Source organism: Canis lupus, chromosome 19 (assembly GCF_011100685.1).
Source record: "Canis lupus familiaris isolate Mischka breed German Shepherd chromosome 19, alternate assembly UU_Cfam_GSD_1.0, whole genome shotgun sequence".
In the NCBI taxonomy this organism is placed as follows: Eukaryota; Metazoa; Chordata; class Mammalia; order Carnivora; family Canidae; genus Canis; species Canis lupus.
Window position 1 is genome coordinate 36,957,425 of NC_049240.1, and position 25,599 is coordinate 36,983,023.

General features: G+C 42.3%; 2 protein-coding genes across 2 annotated transcripts in view; one reads left to right on the forward strand and one right to left on the reverse strand.

Moving 5' to 3' along the window:
- GPR39 (G protein-coupled receptor 39) overlaps nt 1–25,599 on the forward strand; it is a 198,189-nt gene that overhangs the window by 107,537 nt on the left and 65,053 nt on the right. The gene's annotated exons all lie outside the window — the stretch shown is intronic.
- LOC102153215 (methylsterol monooxygenase 1-like) lies at nt 8,361–9,456 on the reverse strand. The gene is given in 1 exon segment (XM_038565035.1): nt 8,361–9,456. A coding segment is annotated over 1 exon segment (882 nt). The 5' UTR covers nt 9,411–9,456; the 3' UTR covers nt 8,361–8,528.

Consider the following 25,599-nt stretch of genomic DNA (forward strand, 5'->3'; position numbering starts at 1 on the left):
AGCGATGAATCACTAAATTTTACTCCTGAAACTAATATTACACTGTATGTTAACTAACTAGAACTTAAATAAAAACTTGAAACATTTCCCGTAGGAAGAATGCTTGAATGTATGTAGAAAGATTTTTAAAAAGTCTTTAAGGAGTATTTCCTGCATGTCACATGCTGTGCAAAAGAGAGAGAAACGGGGAGAAACACGGTCCCTGTCCTCAGGATGCTTCACCACCCTTGAGATGAACAAGTGAGAAGACCCTCATGATGCTGTATGGTGGGTGTGACTCTGAGGAACACAGAGCACACAGGGGTGTGGAAACAGGCACAAGTGTCCTCTCTGCTTTCATTATCCCTCTAGGGTAGGTCCAGTGTGAGGTCCAGAGAGCTGGACTGATTTGGCTCAGGTTCATACACCTGGAAGCTGAACCCGGACCATCGGGCTTTTTTCTTCCTGCATCACTTTCCAGTAAAGAAGACCCAGCAGGTGTTGGCATAAAGTCTCTCTGAAACCCCCAGGGAGGGCAGGTCCTTTACTCTGCATGGAGGAAAATAATCCAAGCACAGAGGAGAGTAAGCAGCGGGTGATGGCAGGAGCCTGGGGTCCTTGGGGCTGGCATTACACTGAGTACAGAGGACACTGGGGAACTGCTCACTCTCACAGGGAAGAGCAGAACATTCTGGATGTGAGGAAACAACCAGAGATGAGGCTGCTTCTGCTCTGCTTCCCTCATTCACACTGTTCTCAGCCCTTGGGAGAAAGGCTAATGATAGAACATCTCTAGGTGGACACAGGAGAAACCAGTAGCAGTGGTCCTCTCCAGGGAAGAGAACTGGTGGCTACTGGGGTCCCCAACTTTGATATCTTTCGGATTTTGTACCATGAACATATATTAACTTCAAGTATTTCGTTACACAAGGCAACCCCAAAGACTTTTCTGAAGGCAGTGAGTGCTCCTTGAAGGCCATGTGCTAGATTACAAATGGCTTGGGTTTTGAGACAGACTGTTCACAACTCTGCCACTTATTAGCTGAGTGACCTTGCTGCTTTGCTCGATGTTGCAGCTTTCTCAGCAGGAAAATGGGACAGTGTAAGGACAGTGAGTCTGTGTCAGGAATGAACGAGAAGGTTTATGAAGGTTTATGAAGACTCCGCAAACCAGCATTTGGTCTTGTCCATTAGGCTCCTCAGTGTGCTGAGGGCAGCCACTGTCATGCAGCCCTGGGCCCCCAGCCATCTGCACTGACAGCCGAGATGACATCTGTGTGCCCTGAATAAGTAGTTTTAACAACACACACCTTACTTCATCAACAGCACTGACTTCTTATCCCTTCTGCTTAAAGAGCTCAGGGAGGGTATAGTATATTTAGAAAGGGGACAGATTAAAGTGCTGTTCGGGGGTTGCCAAGGGGCTGGAAAATTTGACTTTGCAGCATAGCTTATCTTTCAAAGAATTTGCAGGATCATTTTTTCCTCCTAGACTTGTGATCTCTTAATAAATAATACTTCAAAAATGTTTACTTTTAGTGCATATGTATCTTATCACCCATATAAGCAGGAAACTTCTTTTTGGGAAAGACCGGGTTTCATGAAGCTTTGTACCATTCAAACCCCTCACATATAGCTGCCTTCAAGCACTGTTAGTACAGTGCGCATTATCTGCTGCTGGTTATCTAGTGCTGTGTAGCAAATTGCCCCAGACTTAGTGTCTTAATTCCCACAGTTTCTACGGGTTAGGAATTCAGGGGGGACTTGGTTTGGTAGTTCTAGGCCACAGTCCCTCAGGAGATTGCAGTCCTATGTCAGCTGGGGCTATGGCAGCTGAAGGCTTGGCTGGGGCTGGAGGACCCACTTCCAAAGGGGCTCACTCACATGGCTGGCAAGCTGGTGCTGGCTAGTGGTGTCTCAGTTCTACTCTCATGGGTTTCTCCAGAAGTCTACTTGACTATCCTCATAGCATGCTGGCTGGGTCCCCCCAGAGACAGTGGCCCAAGAGACCAAGAGGGAAGCTATACACCTTTTGTGACCTAGCGTCAGAAATCATACATCAGCATTTCTGACCACTCTCTTGTTCACACAGACCACTGCTGATGCAGTATGAGAAGAGAGGTGAATACCAGCAGGCACCCTGGAGGCTCTCTCAAAGGCTGACTAAACACAGATGTTATAGCACATCACAGTGCTTAGAAAGTATGTGATAATTTTTCTTTCTTTCTTTTTTTTTTTTTAGAGATTTTATTTATTTATTCATGAGAGACACAGAGGGGGTTGGGCAGAGACACAGGCAGAGGGAGAAGCAGGCTCCATGCAGGGAGCCTGACTTGGGACTCGATCCCAGGTCTCCAGGATCACGCCCTGGGCAGAAGGCAGACGCTAAACTGCTGAGCCACCCAGGTGTCCCAATAATTTCTGAACTATGTAGAATGAGTGTGTACAGTGTGCATACGATATATAAATGGTAGAAGCCAAAAGTTTTACTTTTTCAGGACAGATACTGCAGTCCACTGTCTCAAACTTGAGTGTGCATTGCAGCCACTTGGAGGGCTTATGAAAGGACAAATGGCTGGGTCCCACTCATGGAGTAGACTGCTTCAAGCAAACACCTCCTTGGTCTCAGAACTAAATGACAAACAGTTAAATTCATTATGCATATTATTTTAATTTTTGCTGAATGATATGGAGGTAATATACAAATCAGAGAAAGGAGAGTATATGGACAGCTTTAAGCAATGGTGTGCTAGCAATTCTCCGAAAAGAAAAGAGAAAAAAGAAAAGTGAAAAGAGGAAAGAGGAAGGAGGAGGGAGGAAAGAGGAAAGGAAAAGAAAAGAAAAGAAAATAGAGCTTTGATTTGTAACTGTTGCCGATTTCCACAGTGTAAATGCTCCCGCCATGGCCAATTATCACCAGATTCCTAAATGTTTCACAGCTGACCCTCCCTTGCTTGTACACACCAGCTGCAATACACCACTAGCTCTGAGCAAATTCTTTCCTTGTCGTGTGTGATTCTGAAAAGCGGTGGCCCAGGTGAGGGCTGGGCATGGCCAGGTGACCCTAATAGCAAGCCCTCTGCCTGCTGAGGCTGTTAAGCACCAGGCTTGGCTTGCTTTCTACCCAGAGTGAGACTTTCTGAGGCAGCTCTCAAGTGACAGGATATAACTGTGCAGACAACTCTACATGGCATAGGCAAATGCAAAGTGGGGCTTCTCAAATTCTCCCCAACACTTGCCACCCCTACCTGGTACAATTTTAATGACAGCTCCAGCCTTTCTGTTCTAATCAGGCTCAACGGTTTGGCGACTCCTCTTCAAAGCCCTCTCTAGCTTTCCCTCTCTTCTGGCAAGGCTCATTTCCTCAGGGTGGGTGACAGGAGCTACTTTAGTGAATTCATATTTTGAGTTGCCAGGAGGCCCATTAGGGGTATAGTGTCGGAAGGCCTATAGAAATTGTGTAGAAATTTCACTTGGCGATTCACCTTGTAGGTGAACACCATGAGCTATTCTGTAGATTTGAAGTGACTATTTAACTTGTAAGCTTCTTGAGGGTACAAGGTTTTGTGTGTGTGTGTTCCCCACAACGTCTATCATGGGCCCTTGGGAAAAATAAACCCTTATAAACATTTAATGAGTTCTAGGTTGGAATTCTCATTACTGAAAACATTGTCATCCCAACAGAGAGCTTTCGTTGACTTAATACCAAAGAGTGAGTAATTTGGGAATTTCAATTACCATGAAAAATAAGTGGAGCAAGATTCTTTGGTAGGAAGTCCTTACATGGTATCCCATAATACTTCTTTTTTTGTCATGTAAAACACATAGTCTTAGAAAATAGGACTCAATGACAATTTAGTGCAATAAAAAAACAAAAACAGAAACAGAAACATAGCTTTCAAAGTAGGCAGAACATGACCCCTGTGGGAACTCATCCTTAATAGCCTTAAGAGCTCTCCTAATCTGGGTAATTTTCTTAGTCTTTCTGAGCCTAGTTACCTGGTCTCTAGAATGAGACTGGTAATAACCACTTTGTACGTCTTTTGTGAAGATGGAATTAAATAATCTGTGAAAAGTTCTGGAATGGAGTCTTGGGAGCAGAACTCATGGTAAGCCCCCTACCCCACATCATTAGTTGAAGGAAGCCCACATACATGTTCCAGATACAGCCAGGGCACCTTGACTGAGTCCCCTGACAAATTCTCACTTTTTGATGGTACATGCTTGGTTTTGCTGTGAATTTCTAAGGTGTGTGGGGTTTTTTGTTTTTTTGTTTGTTTTTGTTTTTGTTTTGATTTCTAAGGCAACATTAGTGACACAGAGATAAAGGTCTTTTTCCACACAGAGACTGGCAGGTCTAATGAGCTGGGGGTGGGAAATGGGGAGGAGGGAAGCATCTTGAGTATTAGCATCTCTGGAAATGTTTAGGGGGAGGAGAGAAGCTATTTCTTCAGGGCCCAACCTGATTAATAAGATGATGGGTTTGAGATTCTGTGGGATGGATTTCTCTCCTTTCTACTTCGTGAGGTTTCTAGGTTTCCAGGTTATTTTAATGATATGGCAGGTATCAAGCAGGAGTGATCAGCCACAAATCCCAGGTCTAGAAAGCATATCTCTGAAAGATAAGGGCAGATCACTCCATTGGGTACTTAACAGATTGCCCCACAATTAATATATGTTTCCTGGTCCAATTTAGCTGTGAATGGTAAAGTAGGGAAGTAGCTCCTCTCCACTTGGTTGGAAACACATTGAGCACCAACTATGTGTCAAGCCCCAGAGGGATAGTAAAAAGGCAAAGGGACTTTATTTCCATACCCAGGACCTTACAGGGTAGATTAAAAGGCTATATATGTTTGTTATTTAGTTGATCTCTTCCTATATTAGAAAATGGGTTTCCTACTCAGAAACAAGCAGAGGGGTTTTCTTTCATTCTTGGAAAAGTAACTAATGGGCAACTTCTGATGTTTTGAAATACTGCATTTCTTTACAGCCACTAAAGAAGTTTGGGACCTAAGTCCTGACCTTCACGTGGCATGCAAAGAAATCTGAAAGAGTGAGATAAATGGCCTTTTGAATTTTTACAGAAAACGACAAACCCAATGCTTTCCCAAGTTTTGGGGCAATATCAGGCAAATGCACGGTGAGGAGTTTGAGGCTTCATCTACAGCTTTATTTGCTTATTATCTTTCTTTAATAGGCATGACTTTCTATGTGCACAAAATGGTCACAGTGTATGGGTTAGGACACAGGAGTGGGAATCAGGGGTCTGGGTTTCATTCCAAGAACACGTGAGCACCTTACAGAGCACTGGCAACCAGTTGGGTGCTCGGGATAAATGAAAGCAACGTGGCAGCACCTAGATGAGGTCTATGGAAACACATTTGAGGTAGCAAATAGTTCTTCTCAGTAGGGTCTTAGGAGGAATCAGAGAGAAGGTAAGATAGAGTCTTAAAGGAGGAGTAGAATTGGCTAGAATGAGTGGGAGACCAGCGTTCCAGGCAGAGTGAACAGTGGCATACACATTTCATGACATTGAGAAGGCAACAGGAACTATAGACGGGAGAGCCTAGACCAGTGGTTCCCAAGTGTAATGTACATTCCTAGGGATCTTGTTACGCGAGGTCTGAGGTGCCAGTTCTAACAAGTTCCTGGCTGATGCCCATACATAGTATAGGGTGGTGGTAGAGCGTGGGGTGTAGGAGTAAACATGGGGCTGGATAGAGGAAGGAGTGAATGGCAAGAGCAAGGGCCTGCCACCTTGGGCTGACTGCTCCCCCCTGGCATGTTTCAGCTGTCCCCACTGTCATACTGGTGATAGTATTTATGTCATACCCAACCTCCCATGGGCTCTAGTGAGGCCCTCAGTCAATACCCTCTTTCACTCGCAAGAGCAGTGACACTGGATTTTTAGCGTTTTCCTGAAATTTTCTGCCCACCCCCTACCACCATGGCCTCATCAAATACTCTGCCTCCTAATTCATAGACAGAAAAGAGAGATTATGAGATAGAGTTTTCTTAAGGTGCCAAAGTCCCTACCCAGAGCCCACCTGTGTTTTTCCTTTTTATTTTGTCCTCTTTACACCTGTCCTTCCCTCTGCCTAAGGCTGAGCCCTCTGCTGCGCCCTGGAAGGGGTCCTCTCTTTCCTTTCTTTCCTTTGGCTTCTTGTGGTCCTCCATTCACCCATCACTCTCCTTTTTCATGTGTGTCCCACCTCTCCCTTCCTTTCTTATGCTACAGATGTGCTCAGGGCTCTCCTTTCTTGCACCTGCCCCCCCCCCCCCCCTGAAAAAACAACCTTGATCCTCATCCTCCCCTAGATACACTCTGACCTCTCACCCTCCTCCCATAGCTTGATTTCCTCAGAGCAAGTCAACACTTGCTGATTCTCTGCTTCTCCTCATCTGCTCTCTGCAAACTACCATGATCTGACTTCTGCCTTCCCCACTCCAATGAACTGACTTGTCTGAAGTCAACTGTGCCTCTCCAATCGCCCAACCAAGGAATTTCAGTCCTGGCCCTATTTGTTTTTTAATTTTCAGTGTTGATCACTGGTGCCTTGTCTCCCATGCCTTGCTAGATGTCCTCTCTCTCTTTTTTCTAAAATTTAAGTGAAAAACAAAAGAGTTCACCCGTTTCTGTCACCTCCGACTCCCTACCTCTGACAACCACCAATCTGAATCTGTTCTCTGTCTCTATGAGCTTAGTTTTTTTCCCTAAGATTCCACAAATAAGAGAGATAGTATGGTATTTGTCTTTCTCTGACTTATTTCACTAAGCATAATGTCCTCAAGGGTCACCCATGTTGTTGCAAATGGCAAGATCTCATTCTTTTCATAATACTCCATGGTATATACATATTTCTTCATTCATTCATCCATCAATGGACACTTAGGTTGTTTCTGTGTCTTGGCTATTGTCAATAATGCTGCAGTAAAAATAATGTGTGTATATCTTTTCAAATTAGTGTTTCTGTTTTCTTCCAATAAATACCCAGAAGTGCAATTGTTGGATCATGAGGTACTTCAGGGTTTAATTTTTATGAGAAACTGCCACACTGTTTGCCACAATGGCTGTACCAATTTACATTCCCATTGATGGTGCACAGTTTCCTTTTCCCCTATATCCTCACTAACACTTGTTATTTCTTGTCTTTTTACTAATAGCCGTTCTGACAGGTGCAGCTTTGATTTGCATTTCCCTGATGATCAGTGATGTCAAGCACCTTTTCATATACCTGTTGCCATCTCCATGTTTTCTTTGGAAAAATATCTGCTCAGGTCCTCTGACCCTTTTTAAATTGGATTGTGACCTTGTTTTAGTTTTTGTTTTGGCGTTGAATTTTATGAGTTCTTTATATATTTTGGATATTATCCCCTTATCAGATATGTAGTTGAAAATATTTTCTCCCATTCAGTAGGTTGCCTTTCCATTTTGCTGATGGCTTCCTTTGTTGTGCAGAAGCTTTTTAGTTAGTCTCACTTTTTCCTTTTTGCTTTTGCCTTTGATGTCAGAGTGAAAAAATCAATGTTAGGACCTATGTCAAGAAGCTTACCACCTATGTTTTTTTTCTAGGAGTCTTATGGCTCTAGGTCTTTTTTTTTTTTTAAAGAAAAATTATTCCTTTTATTACAAAACTTAGTGATTTAATTACTTCTGTACTTTTCCTTTTAAGAATAAGATATATAAAAAAATCACTACTGATGTTCAAAACCGGAAACCAGATAATCAGACCAAAAAAAAAAAAAAATCACATTTATTTCAATAGTTTGAAGTACAAATACAGCAAGTCAGTTCACAATGTTTCAATATACAGTTTTAAGTATAATGAAAACTTGATATACAAAAATGAAAGGGTAAATAGCAGAAATAAAGCTCAATTTAAAAAAAAAATTCAAGTAACCCGAAAACCTTTTGACTGAAATATGCCATTTATGACAATTCGGAAACGCCTTAATTTATAGATACCAGTAGCACATTGCCATCTGAAAGGGCTTCTCAAAGAAGGAGAATCACCCCAAACCAGTGAGCTCGGGACCAGAGTGGGGGCGGGCTATTCCAGATTTGGCTGCCTCACTCTCACTGTCGATCCATACGGTTTGACCTATGATACTTGGATGTTTAGGCAAATTCTAGAAAATGTTTAAAGTTCAATATGAGGCCAACACCCTGCTAAGAGATACTGAAATGGCCACTATATATTTACAAGATTTTAAAGACCCATCTTAGCTTCAGGTCTCTGGTGTTACGGGGGAAAGACAGACTGATACTTCTTCCATTACTTAGAACCTTTCTGTAAGGTTAGCAACACGGCCTTTACAACCTCCTTGCGAAAATCATACTTCATTATAGATTTACTTATTTCTACACATACAGAACTTTTATGTAAAGTAGAAAAAGTTCCCGCTAGGAAGATAATTAAAGGTTGTTAATGTTCTTTGTATCACTTAGCAGCCAAGACACAGGTGTATTTCTGCTCCGCAGAAGCAAGGTTAGCTATTCGCTTCAATTCAGGGAGGTGTGTGCTTTCAGGATGGTGGAGAGGAGATATTTATTGCATCTTTTTCTCAATCTTCTTCATCTTTTCATTATAGGCAGTAAATTGAGAGTCTGTTCCGAAAATTCTATCCCACCATGTAAATGTGGAAGCATAGTTTCCGATGAAGTTCATGTGGTGGAAATCATGAGGCCGAGAACCAGCATAGAAAGGGATCAGATTTAAAGGGTTCAGGGGAATGTCATAGCCACTATGGACATCAATAGTTTCTATCAAACGAATGGTCACTCATGCCCAAAGGAGAATGACATGATCACATAAAAGCATGATTGCAATGAAAAATCCAGTTCCAAGAATCAGAGTTTCCAAAGGATGTGCATATTCAGCTTCCATTCCAAATGGAGCCTGAAACTCATGATGAACTTTACGAATATATTTATATATTCTTTTGTGATGCAAGAGCCTATGCAGGAAATAGTGCCAGGTGTCCTCAATCACCGCACAGCCAAAGCATCTTGCCAAAAGCATATACCATCTTGGCATTCTTTCCCAATCATAAGGTATATTAAAATACTCTGTAAAATAATAAGTTCCACAGATCAAAGGAAGCTGGATACAAAAGTGATTAAAGAGAAGTACTTTAAAACATTTCCATTGGTTTTCCCAGGTTTCTGGTTTATCCTTTTGAATTTTGTACTTTTTCATGAAAGGTATAAATTGAAACAAAAATCCAGGTAAACAGAATAAGAAATAAAGAACTTCGTGAACTATCAAGGATCCCCATGTTGCAATCTGGAACTTTGTATAATTATTCAACATATAGTTCCAAGCATTTTTAAATGGTTCTTGTAGAGGGTTCTCAGGTAAAAGTGAATCTACATACTCCACAGCCAAGGATGCTGAACTAAAGATGCTGATACTTTCATTTGTTGCCATTTTTCAAATCTCTGCAGAAAGCCTTAGAATTCTGGCCGAGCGGCGGGAACGCCGGCTTTAGGTCTTATGTTCGAGTCTGTAATACATTTTGAATTTATTTTTGTGTATAGCATAAGATAAATGGTCCAGTTTTCCCAATATCATTTATTGAAGGGACTATCCTTCTTGCTTCCTTTGTATACTCTTGCCACCTTTGTCATAAATTAATTGACCTTACATGCATGGATTTATTCCCGAGCTCTGTTCCATCGAGCTATATGACATTTTTATGTCAATACTATCCTGTTTTGATTATGATAGTTTTGTTGTATAGTTTGAAATCAGGGAGTATAATGCCTCCAACTTCTTTTTAAGATTGCTTTGGCTAATTTTGGGGTCTTTTATGGTTCCATACACATTTTAGGATTATTCTATTCTTGTGAAAAATGCCACTGGAATTTTGATAGGGAGTGCATTGGATCTGTAGGTTACTTTAGGCAATATGGACATTCTAACAATATTAATTCTTCTAATCCACGGACATGGAATATCTTTCCATTTCTTTGTGTCTTCAATTCTTTCATTAATGTCTTGTAGTTTTCAGTACATAAACCTTTCACCTGCTTGGTTAAATTTACTGTTTTTGTTTGTTGTTTTTAAAATGCAAGATCCTGATTTCTTTTTGGCCCTTCTCAGCCTCATTTCCTGGTTCCTCTTTCTGTGTTCAGTCTTTACTAGTTAACATGTCCCAGATTTCTAGTCTCAGCTTTCTTCATTTCCAACCTTAAACATTCTCCCTTAGGCACCTCACTTACACTTGACACTCTCTCTGCTGTTCACAGGAATCTAGTCCTCAGATCCTTAAATCTTTGTGAGTTGGTCATATATGTGTATGTACCTCTCATTTTTTAAAAAACTGAATCTCCCCTTCTCTCCTAAATTTGGTTTTCCTTCTCAGTCGCACTCTAAGTAAATTGTACCCCTGCTTTCCCTTTATCATGAACCCCAAACTTGGGAGTTGTACTTGACTCCTCCCCTTGCCTCACCTGCCAGCAGTAATGGTCCTGTTTTGTGCTCCCTTTGACTGCTATCTCATTGAACGAGATAGCTTTACTCCATTAGTCAGATTATTTCTTTCACCTCTACATGACCTTTCTGCAAATACCCATGGCTTCTGACCCCAGCCACACAGAATCACTTGGAGAACTTTTAACAATCCTCATGCCCAAGTCACACCCCAAACCCATTACATTCGAATTTTCAGAGGCGAGGCCCAGATTATTCCAATGTATAGCCAAGGTTAAGGCCTTGGCTTTTGTCTCTTCTCCCTCAAATCCATCCTCCACACTGACATTGAGGTGTTTTTCTTAAAACTCAAATTGGGTTTTATTCAGTTCCCTGTTCAAAAAATCCTTCAATGACTTTGTTGCCTTTGGAAAAATTATTTAATGTGTTATACAAGTCTTTTTTGGCTTGTTATATGAGACCTTTCATGATTGGCCCTACTTCGTGTCGGTCTATCAAAGGCACCTTACCCTGGCCTTTGTGATCCACCCCCACAGGCTTTCTCAAAGCTCTGTGCATGGGCACAGACTCAGTCCTCTGTCTGGAATGCCTGGCTAACTCTCTCTGTGCTTCAATATCCTGTTTAGGTGTTCTCACTTACAAAAAGCCTCTGAGACTCCCCTAGATTAGTTTGAATGTTTCTTCTCTGGGCTTTCTAGCAGCTAGGCTTCTTCTGCTGCAGAGCCTTTTCTCTTTCTCTGCCATTAGCACAGCCACTTGATGGTAGGGACTATCTCCTGTTTACACAGTAAGCACTCAGTATGCGTACAGTGAATTTATCCATCCATCTCTTCCCACATCTAATAATAAGCTCATGTAGCAAGAGAAAAACAGAGTTGAAAGCTCAATGAGTTGTTATAGCAATGACTTAAATCCAAAGCATAGGCTGTTAGGACATTTCTTCTTCTTCTTCTTCTTCTTCTTCTTCTTTTTTTTTTTTTTAAGGTTTTGTTTATTTATTCATGAGAGACACAGAGAGAAAGGCAGAGACTTAGGCAGAGGGAGAAGCAGGCTCCCCATGGGGAACCTAATGTGGGACTCGATTCCAGGACCCCGGGATCACAACCTGAGCCAAAGGCAGACACTCAACCACTGAGCCCAGGTGTTCCCTATTAGGATATTTCTCATCCTTATACAAGTGTGAACCTAACACAGGAGAAAACAGTTCCCCTTAAAGCAGCGGCATTATCCACAGAGGCCTAACAGAGCTGTGTTTCCTGGCACAGAAAAGGTGGTCCTGTCCTCTGACACCACTGTTATCAAATAGGTCCCATTACATCAAGAGGTAACGTTTGCTCTGATTTCAGCCCTGAGGTTAAGAGCTCATTTTATATAGGAATGCAAACACAGATGCAACAAAATTTCACTAGTTCAGAACACAGTTTGAAAACAGACCAACTGTGTGGGGGGGTGATGATATTTACAAATGGATTCTTTTTTTTTTTAATAAATTTTTATTTATTTATGATAGCCACAGAGAGAGAGAGAGAGGCAGAGACACAGGCAGAGGGAGAAGCAGGCTCCATGCACCAGGAGCCCGACGTGGGATTTGATCCGGGCTCTCCAGGATTGCACCCTGGGCCAAAGGCAGGCGCCAAACCACTGCGCCACCCAGGGATCCCTACAAATGGATTCTTAATTGTACTGAAGATCTATCAGCCCGGGTACCCTTTCAAACTGATGCTTCTCTTGAGCATTTAAAATTAGCATCCGGCTTACAAAAGTGTGGGGCGTGTGAAATTGCTCAGGTTCACATGCTTCACAAAAGAGATCCTGCTGGACAGTGTCTCCTCCACTTTGTGAAAATGGGTATGAGAATCACCTGGAGAGCTAATAAACTGGGCAGGGGCCCAGGCTTACCAAGAATGGACAGGGTCTGGACCTTCTTCCCAAGTTCCCTGGCAAATTCTGATCCTTGCCAAGGTTTTGGTGAGGGTGACCACCATTTGGCTATGGTCAGCTGCCACCCTCCAGTCCAGTGCTTTTTAACACTGGTTGCATATTAATATCCTACCTGGGGGACTTTCAAAAAATCCCAATATGCAGGTCTTACCCCAGGCCAATTAGACAAGTATTTCTGAGAGTGGGACATTGATAGTTTTAAAAGCTCCCGGAGGATCCTAATGGGTCACCTGGAGGTTTGAGGATCATATCTCTAGCTTACTGGTCCTCAGACTTGGCTGAGCATTAGAATCACCTCAGGGGTTTCAACAGCTATGTCAATACCTGGGTAGGCAGGGTATACAATAGTATCAAGAGATACTATTGTAATTGCTGTGGGATGCAACCACCCACATCAGGATTTGTGAAAGTTCTCTGGCAATTCTAATGTACAACAAAGTGTCAGAACTATGACTACAGCTCATCCTCCCACAGTTCCTAACAGAGCCCATTTACCTTGATAAAAAGAATCCGTTGTCATGAGAAGATGAGAAACCCAACCTGTTGGGAACATATTTATCCTCCGGGCTTACCTAAAGTGACTGAGGGGGGAGTTCCCTCCAGAAAAACAGTTATGGAAAAGGAGCAGAGTAAGTTTATAGATTAAATTCATTAATACCAGGAGCCCAGCTGCCTGTACCACCAACTGAGCACCCCTGAGTTCCCCAGCTGCCTGAGTGACCTCAGTTGCCTTGGCAGGTAGCCATGCCTTCCTGAAAACATGCAGAGTGGCTTTCCAAATAATAAACGGATACTAATGGACTCAATTATTGTAAATTTCTGAATTTACAATAATAATTTACAATGCATTCTAAATGCATTGCTAATGGCATTTTCCTCCCTTCTTTCATCATGTGTTTAAGACACTTCTCCTTATACTTCCCTATTAACAGATGTCAGACTTGAGTTAGTGCCCTGTCTTGGGTAGGTAGGTAGCTGTCTCCACCACCTTGAAAAAAAGGCATCTTGTGTCATCCAGAAAGGGTCCAAGTGGTACTACTCTCCATCTTATCTTAGAAACTTAACACTACAGGGATGTATTCACCTAACAGCTACAGTGAGTCACTGGTGAGGATTCTCATATAAAACTTTTTTGGGGGACATCTGGGTGGCTCAGCAGTTGAACCTCTGCCTTCTGCTCGGGGCATGATCCCAAACTCCTGGGATCGAGTCCCATGTCAGGCTCCCTGCATGGAACCTGCTTCTCCCTCTGCCCATGTCTCTGCCTCTCTCTCTCTTTCTCTCTCTCTCTGGTTGTCATGAGTGAATAAATCTTTAAAAAAAAAAAAACCCTTTTTAAAAAAAATTAAGGTACTCATTGGTTTACTTGGATGTTGAATATAGGATAGTGGTTTTCAACTTTGGCTACATACTGGAATTATCTGGGGAGCTTTAAAAACTATTGATCCTTATGACTGCCCCTTACAGATTCCAACTGAATGAGGTGGTGATGGGCTAGGGCAATGGGAATTTTTTTAAGGCTTCCAAGGTGATTCCAGTGTTTAGCAAAGGGTGATTACACTGATATTTATCAGTAAGAGAGACTGAGAAAAGAGAGGCAGAAAGACCCATAGAGCATCTCTCCTGAGGACTCTGTGAATCAACAGAGGCATTTGTCCTATTTAGAATCTTTATGAGCACAAGTGGTTGGGTGAGTTTTCTAGGAGACCGGAAGCAAGATTAGGCCACAGAAAATAATCTCAACCTGGAGTCTTTCTTTTCAGTGGCCTTTCATTCTTCTGGGAGTGTTCACCTAGGGCTGCTGTCCCATGGGTCCTGCTGGCTCCCCCCTTCCCCATGGCCCATCAACCTTTGTGCAGTGTTACCTGAGAGTCACGGATGCAGGAGAAAATTTTGGTATCCTACTGAGGATAAGCCAGGTAAGAGGGAAGTGTGAAGTGTGAGATCCTAAAGTAGCTCAGGATAAATGCTGGGGCCCCACACATGGTGTTGCCCTATCAGGGAGACACTCCCTGGTCATAGTTATGATTTTTCCTTCCATCTGCTTTCCCTCCTATCCCTTTTCCTTTCCATGAATGCTTTCCTGTCCTATATACAATATCTTCTGAGTCCCAATGATGGAACTGGCTGTGACGGCCATTGTTGATGACCTACCCAGCTCCCATATCCATCCACCTCTTTCCTGCCCACAGAATCCATAATTGTCTCCAGCCTCTGGGCCAGCAGCAGGTGGTGAAACTTGATATTAGTTCAAACAGGAGTTTCCTATATTGGTTGCATATTAAGAACACCTGAGGAGTTCTTGAAGCAATGCTGATACTTGGGCCCCACTCCCAGAAACTCTGATTTAATTGGTTGCTGATAGATATTCAAAGCTCTCAGGTGGTTAAAATAGGCAGCCAGGAGTGAGGCTCACTGGTCTGGGATAGTCATGGCATTTCAATTTCCCATACTACTGGTTGTTTCAGGATTGGGCAATGATGCCATTTTGACCAAAGGAACACGAGAACATAGAGGCGGGGTTGGGAAGATTTCGAAAAGATTTTGTCGGCATTAGGGAAGGATTCCTTCTTCCTCCTGCATGGTTTTAGGAGTTGTTGGGGAGAAGGAGATGCTTGGAGCCACTGCTGCTGTCCTCTGAGTATCCCTGCCAGACGGCATAGACTTTCAATATGAGTGTTGTAGAGTAGAGTGTTAGGAAGAACCGAGGAAACGTGAAGGCCCTGTCTTCCAGGCTTCTTGCTTGGCAGGGCTGGGTGTCTTCCAAGCCTGGGTCAGAAGCGGGTCGTGATCCCAGGTTCAGAGTTTCCAGAGAGGCATTTGTGAGCGTGCCCTGTTAGACATGCACAGCACCCCTGCTGAATGTAAAGCTCCTCCGACTCTGATGAAGCTGCCCACCCACCGCAAAGGGGCCTCCAGGAACAATGGTTTTGCTGGGCAGACTTTCTGGGGAAGGGAATTCTGCCGAGAGCTTTGTGCCGTGATTGAAGGCAGTTGGAAGTCTTGATAGAGTCTGGCTGATTTGGGCTTGAATCCTGGTTACTGATTGTGTGAATTGAGTCAGTGAAACTCTGTGTCTTGGTTTTACCATCTGTACGAGGGGTTAACCTCTACTCCCAAGGGTTGTTGCTGTAGTTCCTTTAATAGATTGAACACAGTGTCTGGAATTCTCTAAGTCTTTACTGTTGGTGGCAGTGTTGGCTAGTTTTGACCTATTGACTCTGTACTGCAATGAGCAAGAGGTAAAATCATTGAAAAGAATGAGAACAGAACTGGTTACTATTCCTAGACCTGACTACTGCTTGAACAGTTTGGAAAGACTGAACAAGTTTTTCCTGTAGTCCTCTCTGCCTGAAATCTGTCAACATAATTTGAGCATGATTTGCCAAGTCAGCACAGATGCCGGGTCAGGTGTAAGTGAGCTCTGTTTCCAACTCAACCACTGATGGGCTTGACTGACACACGGAGCCCATGACCGCCTGCTGCTGGTTAGGCACAGACAGCGGCTGAGCTTGGGGTCACGCTTTCCCTGAGGCTGCACCCCACTGGGAACAGGAGCTGTGATGGAGAGAGAAGGCTGGGGAGCCTGTCAGGGTTGGGTCCTCCAGGTTTGGAGGTGGAGCCCTAGAATTGGGTGTCTCCCAGTTTCAGAGTGGAGGCCACACTGGGGCAACCACTTTCTCTCAGGGTTGACTCTCAACTCCCCCCTCCCCCACACACACCTTGAAGCAGGGCTGGGGATGTGGGTATCAGATCATTGTCTCCAGCTGGTTGTAAGGGCTTCACTGAGATTTCCCAGAAGTCTCACTGCCCTTGCCCCCTCCCCACCCAGACTTTTCCTTCTTCCTCCATGTCTGTGTTCTCCCTTCCCTGGGTTTCTCCCTAGCTCAGCTTGACTCTGGGATATCCTCTCTTTTGCATCTTTCTGTAGGCTCGGACCATCTTATTCCATGTCCCTTCTATCATTTTTGCCCCTCTTAGCTTTCTGTCTTTTCCAGGAAGCTTATTTCTGGTACTTTCATGAGCATCTTCTTGGGAATCTAAAATGTCCTTTACTCCCTGCCAGCCCCCGCCCTTCATCTTCTCTATTTGGGCTTCATTTCCCTGATCTCAGCTCCTGTGTGGTTTCTCCCTAGTTACATCTTCCCCTCCTCCAGCACTATCTTGTTTGTTTTCATCATTGTTGTTTTAAATTCCAATGTCTCTGACTTTGGTCTACATTTAGTTCCAATATTTTCCCCTTCCATCTTTCTGGGGATCTTACTGTATCACTTTATCAACCATCCTTTTTTCTCTAAAACTTTCCATTTCTTTCTCATGCTTTTTCATCCATTTTTAAATATGTTCAGGTTTCTCCTATCTTAAAAAAAAAAAAACACGCACCCCACACTTGTGTTCCCATACCCACTGGAGCTGGGTGTCTCCTTTCCTCATGGGACTCATCCAGACTCCTTGTATCCCCTTCTACTTCTCTCCACACACAGGAGTGTGGCATCTCCTCTCACTACTGCTGATAGTGCCTCTGCAAGGACATAGGGATTGCCTTGGGTTTAAATCCAGAATTTTTCAGAGGCAGTGCAGCCTAGGGGAATAGGTGTGACTCTGGACCACCAGCCAATTTAGAATCCTGGGCCACCGCTTGATCCAGGTTTGACCTCTGCTAAATTCCTTAATTCTTTCAGTGGGTTTGAACCTTCTTGAAGGGCTGGGATATTGTCTTCCCAGAGTCTAATAGTAATCGTGGTGAATATCTATTCCAGGCCCCCTGACAGGTCTTTGACTCGGTGGATACTGTGTGCTTTGTCAGTGGAAGCTTAAACATTTTTGCTGAATGAATGAATTTTGCCCAAATAGTCTTAATTGGATACTTCATATTCCTACTTCCACGTTTACCCCTTCCCTTCACCAGGTCCCTGGCATATTTTCTTTCTTTTTTTTTTTTTTAAATTTTATTTATTTATGATAGTCATCACAGAGAGAGAGAGGCAGAGACATAGGCAGAGGGAGAAGCAGGCTCCATGCAGGGAGCCCGACGTGGGATTCGATCCTGGGTCTCCAGGATCGCGCCCTGGGCCAAAGGCAGGCACTAAACCGCTGCGCCACCCAGGGATCCCCTTGGCATATTTTCTGATCAAGAGATTATTAAACAGAGACTGTCTTCCTCGTGGCCAAGTTTGAGCTGTCTCCTGAACCACCATCTTGTGTGGATAATTTGAATCTATGCTATGAAGGGAGCAGAGAGGTGCCTTTGGAGTGTCAGCTCATAGGATAGGCCACATCTTGATTTGGTATTTAATTTCAGGATAGCTAATATCACTCAACACTGAAAATTTGATCATTCTGGTGTGATCAGTTAAAAAATGTTTTAAATTCTAGAACCCAAGCCCTCCTCTGTAACTTGTGAACATAGAAAACTAGGTTGGAAAAATTTATCTCAGGGTCCTCGAATGAAGATCTTTGTGTGAGAAGGAAAACTACTCTGTAAAGATAAGCATGTAGACAGAATGGGCAATTAAAATCAAACAGTTGGGCATTTTAATGGAAATTTCATTATCTTTGTCCTTGGGAGTGATTATAAACCCTGGCTGAGAAATTGGGAGTGGGGTCTTAATCAGTGGGTGGTAGGGATTGCTGAGGCCCACTTAGTGTAGCACCCTGCAGGGGTGGTTTTGGGTAGCACCTAAGCAGTGGGAGCAGAGGCCAGATCTTCCCACAACTTTCAGCCTTTTTTTGAGAAGATTAAACTAACCCCATAAAAAGCAGAGCATTTGATGTGAGACAGTGTAACTAAGAGCTAAATCATGGCATAGGTGCTAAATGCTAGCAGAAACCGGATAAGAAGATCCATTAACCCTGGAATAGCCTATAAACTCCTAATGGGGATGAAGGATTCCAGCTGAGTCTTGAGGAATAGGTTAGGCTTCTATGACTCAGGACTGGACAAGCCAAAAAGACAGGTGAGGGGTGGTGGGCAGGTATCTTAGAGTCATAAACAATGTATGGTGGGGCTCTCCCAGTGAAGTGATGGGATGGGCTGTACATCCTTGGCCAGAACTCTGTCCACAAATCCCTGTGGGGTGCTGATGTGGGCTTCTTCAGCCTGTCCAGCTGCACTGGGGTATTTTCCTCTCCTGACCTACCTTCTGTGGTGGCAACTATGGGCTACTTTGGTGACCTCAGGTTTTCCAAGCCAACCAAGCTCATTCTGATCCTTTTGCCCCTCTTCGAGCTTCCTCAAGTCATGCTGGCCACCCATCAGTATCTCTCTTTTAACCTCCTGGTGATAATAAATCCCTTCTCCATAGGACTCTAGAACAAGCCTCTGAGGGACTGGAAGTGCCATGGAGGGTCTTCACTAGCCACTTGATGTGCTCTTCCTTTTCTTCTTACCCCTAGCTTTATGATCCAGATCCACCATTATGTATGGTGTTTGTAGGTGACTTGTTTTCCCTGAGAGGTTTTATTAGTCAGAACTTTTGGGGTTAAAAGATGAAAAACTCATTGTAAGCCAGATCTTGAAAAGGAGTGGATTTGCTGAATCTTGAAACCAAATATTATAGGCATTTATGTATGGCTGAATGCAGGTGATCCCAGATAGATATCCTGCCCTAAACTGTCGTCTTCCCCAGAGTCCTAGGGAAGAAATCATTGAATTGATTGTGATTTGTCTGCCTTAGATCATCAATCCAACCCTAAATCTTTTTGGCCAAGGAAATGAAATCCCACCATTCACCAGGACTGGGTCACAGGCCCAGTGGAGGTAGACTCAGTATGAGGTATTTCCCTAAATGGAAGATGTGGGTTGTTACCAGAAGAAAGAATAATTGTTAGGCCCAAAGTGGTGTCCAGTAGAGAAGTAAAGCGGTGGCCCTCTCTCCTGATGGCCAGCAGCTGTTATGTCTAGTTATGGCTCCTCTATTGCCCATATGTAGGGCTACTGCATCAACTCTTAACCTCCTTCAGAAATGTTCAGAGGCAGGCCTGAGGTTTCCAGATTGGAAGTCCAATCTGGATAAAGCACACAGATAGATGATGTTAGAAAATGTGAAAAAGATTATTTTCAAAGATTTTGGAAGATCCTTAAAAGCTTTCATTTCCTCCTCTTTCCTTCCTTCCTTTTTTCCCCCTCCTTTGTGGCAGTAGTTGACCAGGGAAGCTGTCATGATCACCCAGTTCACTGGTTGTTTCTCATTTTGTTGAGCGACATCTTGGATTCCCAAATAAGAAATGCAATCAGGAAGGTTTCAGAGTGATATGGAGAGAGCAGAAAGGGGAGCGGGTCAGGCATTTTTCAAGCAGAACATTTGTTCAAGGACAGAGTGCCAACCTTCCAGCAAGGCTGGCAGATGGGGGCCCCAGCAGGCAGAGTGACAGAAAGGTAATCAGAACCACTTGCCACTTTCCATTGAGGCAGACATGGGAACCAAGGTGGGAGCAATGTGTGAATGATAAATTGGTTTTTGCTCTTCCTTTGAACTTCAAGATCTATCCCCCTCGGTCCCTCCCACCTTATGGATTGATTGACAAGCTCAATGGGCTCAGAGAGGATTCCATATCCAAGAATCTGAGCTGTGTTAAGAAGACTCTTTGAAACTAATTGAATGTGAATGCCAGCTACCACTGATACTGGGAAGAGGGGAAGAAAAGAAATACCTTTAGCAAGGGAGCTTTCAGGGGCTGAGAGAAAAAACAAACGGTAAGAGAAGCCTCTTGTACCTCAATGCCACATCTTTGGAGCCCCAGCAAAAGTCAATTAAATACTGGGTTTTAATCATTTTAAGTATATATTGCTTTTCTGCAATCAAGAAATTGAATGCTAGAGAGCCATAAAATTTTAATTGGCATAATTTTATATGTTCAGTTTTACATGCTGATGTTTTTATTCTGTCATGAACATTGTAAACCAATGCCATTTTTCAAAGTCATCATAAATGGCTCTGTAGTAACCTAGAATAAGATGTGCTATACTGCATGTAAACATTTCTCTCTCTCTGGTCATTTTGAGTATTTCCCATGTCTGATGACAAGTTGTCCCAGTTTATGTTCTTACAGCAGTGTAGAGCTGTGTTGATTGATTTTTTTTTTTTTTGCCAGCATTATTATTTTAAAAATCTCTTAATCTCTTGCCAATTTGATAGACAAAATGACTTCTTTTTCGACAGATATCTTTGATTAAATCAGGATATTATTTTGCAAGTTTATTAATCATTTGTATTCTGACATCTGAAAGTCCTCTTTATGCCTTGGCACATTTTTCATGATGTTAACAAGATAGTTATATAAATATGTTCAATAGATATTAATATATGAAGGATCTTACACTCTTTTATAAAATTTATTACTAACATTTTGTTCTTTATATTTATTTTAAAGATTTTACTTATTCATGAGACAGAGACAGAGAGACAGAGACACAGGCAGAGGGAGAAAGCAGGCTCCATGCAGGGAGCCTGATGTGGGACTCGATGCCAGGATTTCAGGATCATGCCCTGAGCTAAAGGCAGATGCTCAACCACTGAGCCACCCAAGTGTCCCTTGTTCTTTATATTTAAAACTTGTGTAAATGATATAACTTGTATTTTTTTTTGATGCTTAGTAATTATTTTTTGAAGACTAGTATATTGACATGGTGCTAATACTGATCAGGTATTCAGTGAAGTGTCTCCTCTCTAGTCTTGTCTTCTTATCACTTAGCTCCCACCCACATGAAGGGCTATTGCACCAACTCTTACCCTCCTTCAGAAATGCTCAGAGGCAGGCCTGATGTTTCTAGATTGGAAGTCCAATCTGGATAAAGCACACAGATAGATGATGTTGGAAAATGTGAAAAAGATTATTTTCAAAGATTTTGGAAGATCCTTAAAAGCTTTCATTTTTTCCTTTTTTTTCCCTCCTTTGTGGCCGTAGTTGACCTCAGCAGGTCAACTGAAATCACTTGTTACCAATCTCATGTGTATGTAGACTTCTGCATGTTACACACAAATTTTTATATTCCTTTTTGCTTTTATACAAATGATAATGTAGTATTTGTACTCTGCCACTGTTTTATTTCCCTTAGTTTTGGAGTTCATTTTTTTGTCATTACATGAAGCACTTCCTTGTTCCTTGTATGGCGACCTTGTATTCCATTGAGTGACTTAGGGTAGTTTTTTGACTTATAAAAATTTTTAAGGATTTTATGGCCCTATCTAAATCTTTTTATTTATAAATGTATCTGTTAATTTTATGCTTAAGATTTCTGTTCCAGTATGCAATCCTTTAAACACTTGCCTGTGTTTCCTTCCTGTGGGGTTTTAGATTACATTTTAAAAGTAAAATACAGAGATGTACATGCAGTTGTAAAACATAATACAGAGAGATTCATTGTACCCTTTACCTAATTTCATTGTTAACATCTTGTAAAACTATAATAAAATACCACAACTAGGATATTGATATAGCTAAGGCAAAGCCCTTCTGTCATCTCAAGAATTCCCCATGCTGCTGTTGTATAGCCATGCCCACTTCCACCCCACTCTTGTCCTTAATGTCTAGCAACCAATAATATTTACCTTATGGAGTTGGCTTTTTATTCTTTTTTTTATAATAAATTTATTTTTTATTGGTGTTCACTTTGCCAACATACAGCATAACACCCAGTGCTCATCCCCTCAAGTGCCCCGCTCAGTGCCCGTCACCCATTCACCCCATCCCCTGCCCTCCTCCCCTTCCACCACCCCTAGTTCGTTTCCCAGAGTTAGGAGTCTTTATGTTCTGTCTCCCTTTCTGATATTTCCCACACATTTCTTCTCCCTTCCCTTATATTCCCTTTCACTATTATTTATATTCCCCAAATGAATGAGACCATATAATGTTTGTCCTTCTCCAACTGACTTATTTCACTCAGCATAATACCCTCCAGTTCCATCCACGTTGAAGCAAATGGTGGGTATTTGTCGTTTCTAATGGCTGAGGAATATTCCATTGTATACATAGACCACAGCTTCTTTATCCATTCATCTGTCGATGGACACCGAGGCTCCTTCCACAGTTTGGCTATTGTGGCCATTGCTGCTAGAAACATCGGGGTGCAGGTGTCCCGGCGTTTCACTGCATCTGAATCTTTGGGGTAAATCCCCAACAGTGCAATTGCTGGGTTGTAGGGCAGGTCTATGTTTAACTCTTTGAGGAACCTCCACACGGTTTTCCAGAGTGGCTGCACCAGTTCACATTCCCACCAACAGTGTAAGAGGGTTCCCCTTTCTCCGCATCCTCTCCAACATTTGTGGTTTCCTGCCTTGTTAATGTTCCCCATTCTGACTGGTGTGAGGTGGGATCTCATTGTGGTTTTGATTTGTATTTCCCTGATGGCAAGTGATGCAGAGCATTTTCTCATGTGCATGTTGGCCATGTCTATGTCTTCCTCTGTGAGATTTATCTTCATGTCTTTTGCCCATTTCATGACTTGATTGTTTGTTTCTTCGGTGTTGAGTTTAATAAGTTCTTTATAGATCTTGGAAACTAGCCCTTTATCTGATATGTCATTTGCAAATATCTTCTCCCATTCTGTAGGTTGTCTTTGAGTTTTGTTGACTGTATCCTTTGCTGTGCAAAAGCTTATCTTGATGAAGTCCCAATAGTTCATTTTTACTTTTGTTTTTTTTGCCTTTGTGGATGTATCTTGCAAGAAGTTACTGTGGCTGAGTTCAAAAAGGGTGTTGCCTGTGTTCTCCTCTAGGATTTTGATGGAATCTTGTCTCACATTTAGATCTTTCATCCATAATGAGTTTATCTTTGTGTATGGTGCAAGAGAGTGGTCTAGTTTCATTCTTCTGCATGTGGATGTCCAATTTCCCAGCACCATTTATTGAAGAGACTGTCTTTCTTCCAGTGGATAGTCTTTCCTCCTTTATCGAATATTAGTTGACCATAAAGTTGAGGGTCCACTTCTGGGTTCTCTATTCTGTTCCATTGATCTATGTGTCTGTTTTTGTGCCAGTACCACACTGTCTTGATGACCACAGCTTTGTAGTACAACCTGAAATCTGGCATTGTGATGCCCCCAGATATGGTTTTCTTTTTTAAAATTCCCCTGGCTCTTCGGGGTCTTTTCTGATTCCACACAAATCTTAAAATAATTTGTTCTAACTCTCTGAAGAAAGTCCATGGTATTTTGATAGGGATTGGATTAAACGTGTACATTGCCCTGGGTAACATTGACATTTTCACAATATTCTTCCAATCCATGAACATGGAATATTTTTCCATCTCTTTGTGTCTTCCTCAATTTCTTTCAGAAGCGTTCTATAGTTTTGAGGGTATAGATCCTTTACTCCTTGGTTAGGTTTATTCCTAGGTATCTTATGCTTTTGGGTGCAATTGTAAATGGGATTGACTCCTTAAGTTCTCTTTCTTCAGTCTCATTGTTAGTGTATAGAAATGCCACTGACTTCTGGGCATTGATTTTGTATCCTGCCGCGCTGCCAAAATGCTGTATGAGTTCTAGCAGTCTTGGGGTGGAGGCTTTTGGGTTTTCTATGTAGAGTATCATGTCATCGGCAAAGAGGGAGAGTTTGACTACTTCTTTGTCAATTTGAATGCCTTTAATGTCTTTTTGTTGTCTGATTGCTGAGGCTAGGACTTCCAGTACTATGTTGAATAGCAGTGGTGAGAGTGGACATCCCTGTCTTGTTCCTGATCTTAGGGGAAAGGCTCCCAGTGCTTCCCCATTGAGAATGATATTTGCTGTGGGCTTTCAGTAGATGGCCTTTAAGATGTTGAGGAATGTTCCCTCTATCCCTACACCCTGAAGAGTTTTGATCAGGAATGGATGCTGTATTTTGTCAAATGCTTTCTCTGCATCTAATGAAAGGATCATATGGTTCTTGGTTTTTCTCTTGCTGATATGATGAATCACATTGATTGTTTTACGGGTGTTGAACCAGCCTTGTGTCCCAGGGATAAATCCTACTTGGTCATGGTGAATAATTTTCTTAATGTATTGTTGGATCCTATTGGCCAGTATCTTGTTGAGAATTTTTGCATCCATGTTCATCAGGTATATCGGTCTGTAATTCTCCTTTTTGGTGGGGTCTTTGTCTGGTTTTGGAATTAAGGTGATGCTGGCCTCATAGAATGAATTTGGAAGTACTCCATCTCTATCTTTCCAAACAGCTTTAGGAGAATAGGTATGGTTTCCTCTTTAAACGTTTGATAAAATTCCCCTGGGAAGCCATCTGGCCCTGGACTTTTGTGTCTTGGGAGGTTTTTGATGACTGCTTCAATTTCCTCCCTGGTTATTGGCCTGTTCAGGTTTTCTATTTCTTCCTGTTCCAGTTTTGGTAGTTTGTGGCTTTCCAGGAATGCGTCCATTTCTTCCAGATTGCCTAATTTATTGGTGTATAGCTGTTCATAATATGTTTTTAAAATCGTTTGTATTTCCTTGGTGTTGGTAGTGATCTCTCCTTTCTCATTCATGATTTTATTAATTTGAGTCTTCTCTCTCTTCTTTTTAATAAGGCTGGCTAATGGTTTATCTATCTTATTAATTCTTTCAAAGAACCAACTCCTGGTTTTGTTGATCTGTTCCACAGTTCTTCTGGTCTCGATTTCGTTGAGTTCTGCTCGAATCTTTATTAACTCCCTTCTTCTCTTGGGTGTAGGATCTATTTGCTGTTTTTTCTCTAGCTCCTTTATGTGTAAGGTTAGCTTTTGTATTTGAGTTCTTTCCAGTTTTTGAATGGATGCTTGTATTGCGATGTATTTCCCCCTTAGGACTGCTTTTGCTGCATCCCAAAGATTTTGAACGGTTGTATCTTCATTCTCATTAGTTTCCATGAATCTTTTTAATTCTTCCTTAATTTCCTGGTTGACCCTTTCATCTTTTAGCAGGATGGTCCTTAACCTCCACATGTTTGAGGTCCTTCCAAACTTCTTGTTGTGATTTAGTTCTAATTTCAAGGCATTATGGTCTGAGAATACGCAGGGGATGATCCCAATGTTTTAGTATCGGTTCAGACCCGATTTGTGACCCAGTATGTGGTCTATTTTGGAGAAAGTTCCATGTGCACTTGAGAAGAATGTGTATTCAGTTGAGTTTGGACGCAAAGTTCTGTAGATATCTGTGAAATCCATCTGGTCCAGTGTATCATTTAAAGCTCTCGTTTCTTTGGAGATGTTGTGCTTAGAAGACCTATCGAGTATAGAAAGAGCTACATTGAAGTCACCAAGTGTATTATCTAAGTATTTCTTCATTTTGGTTATT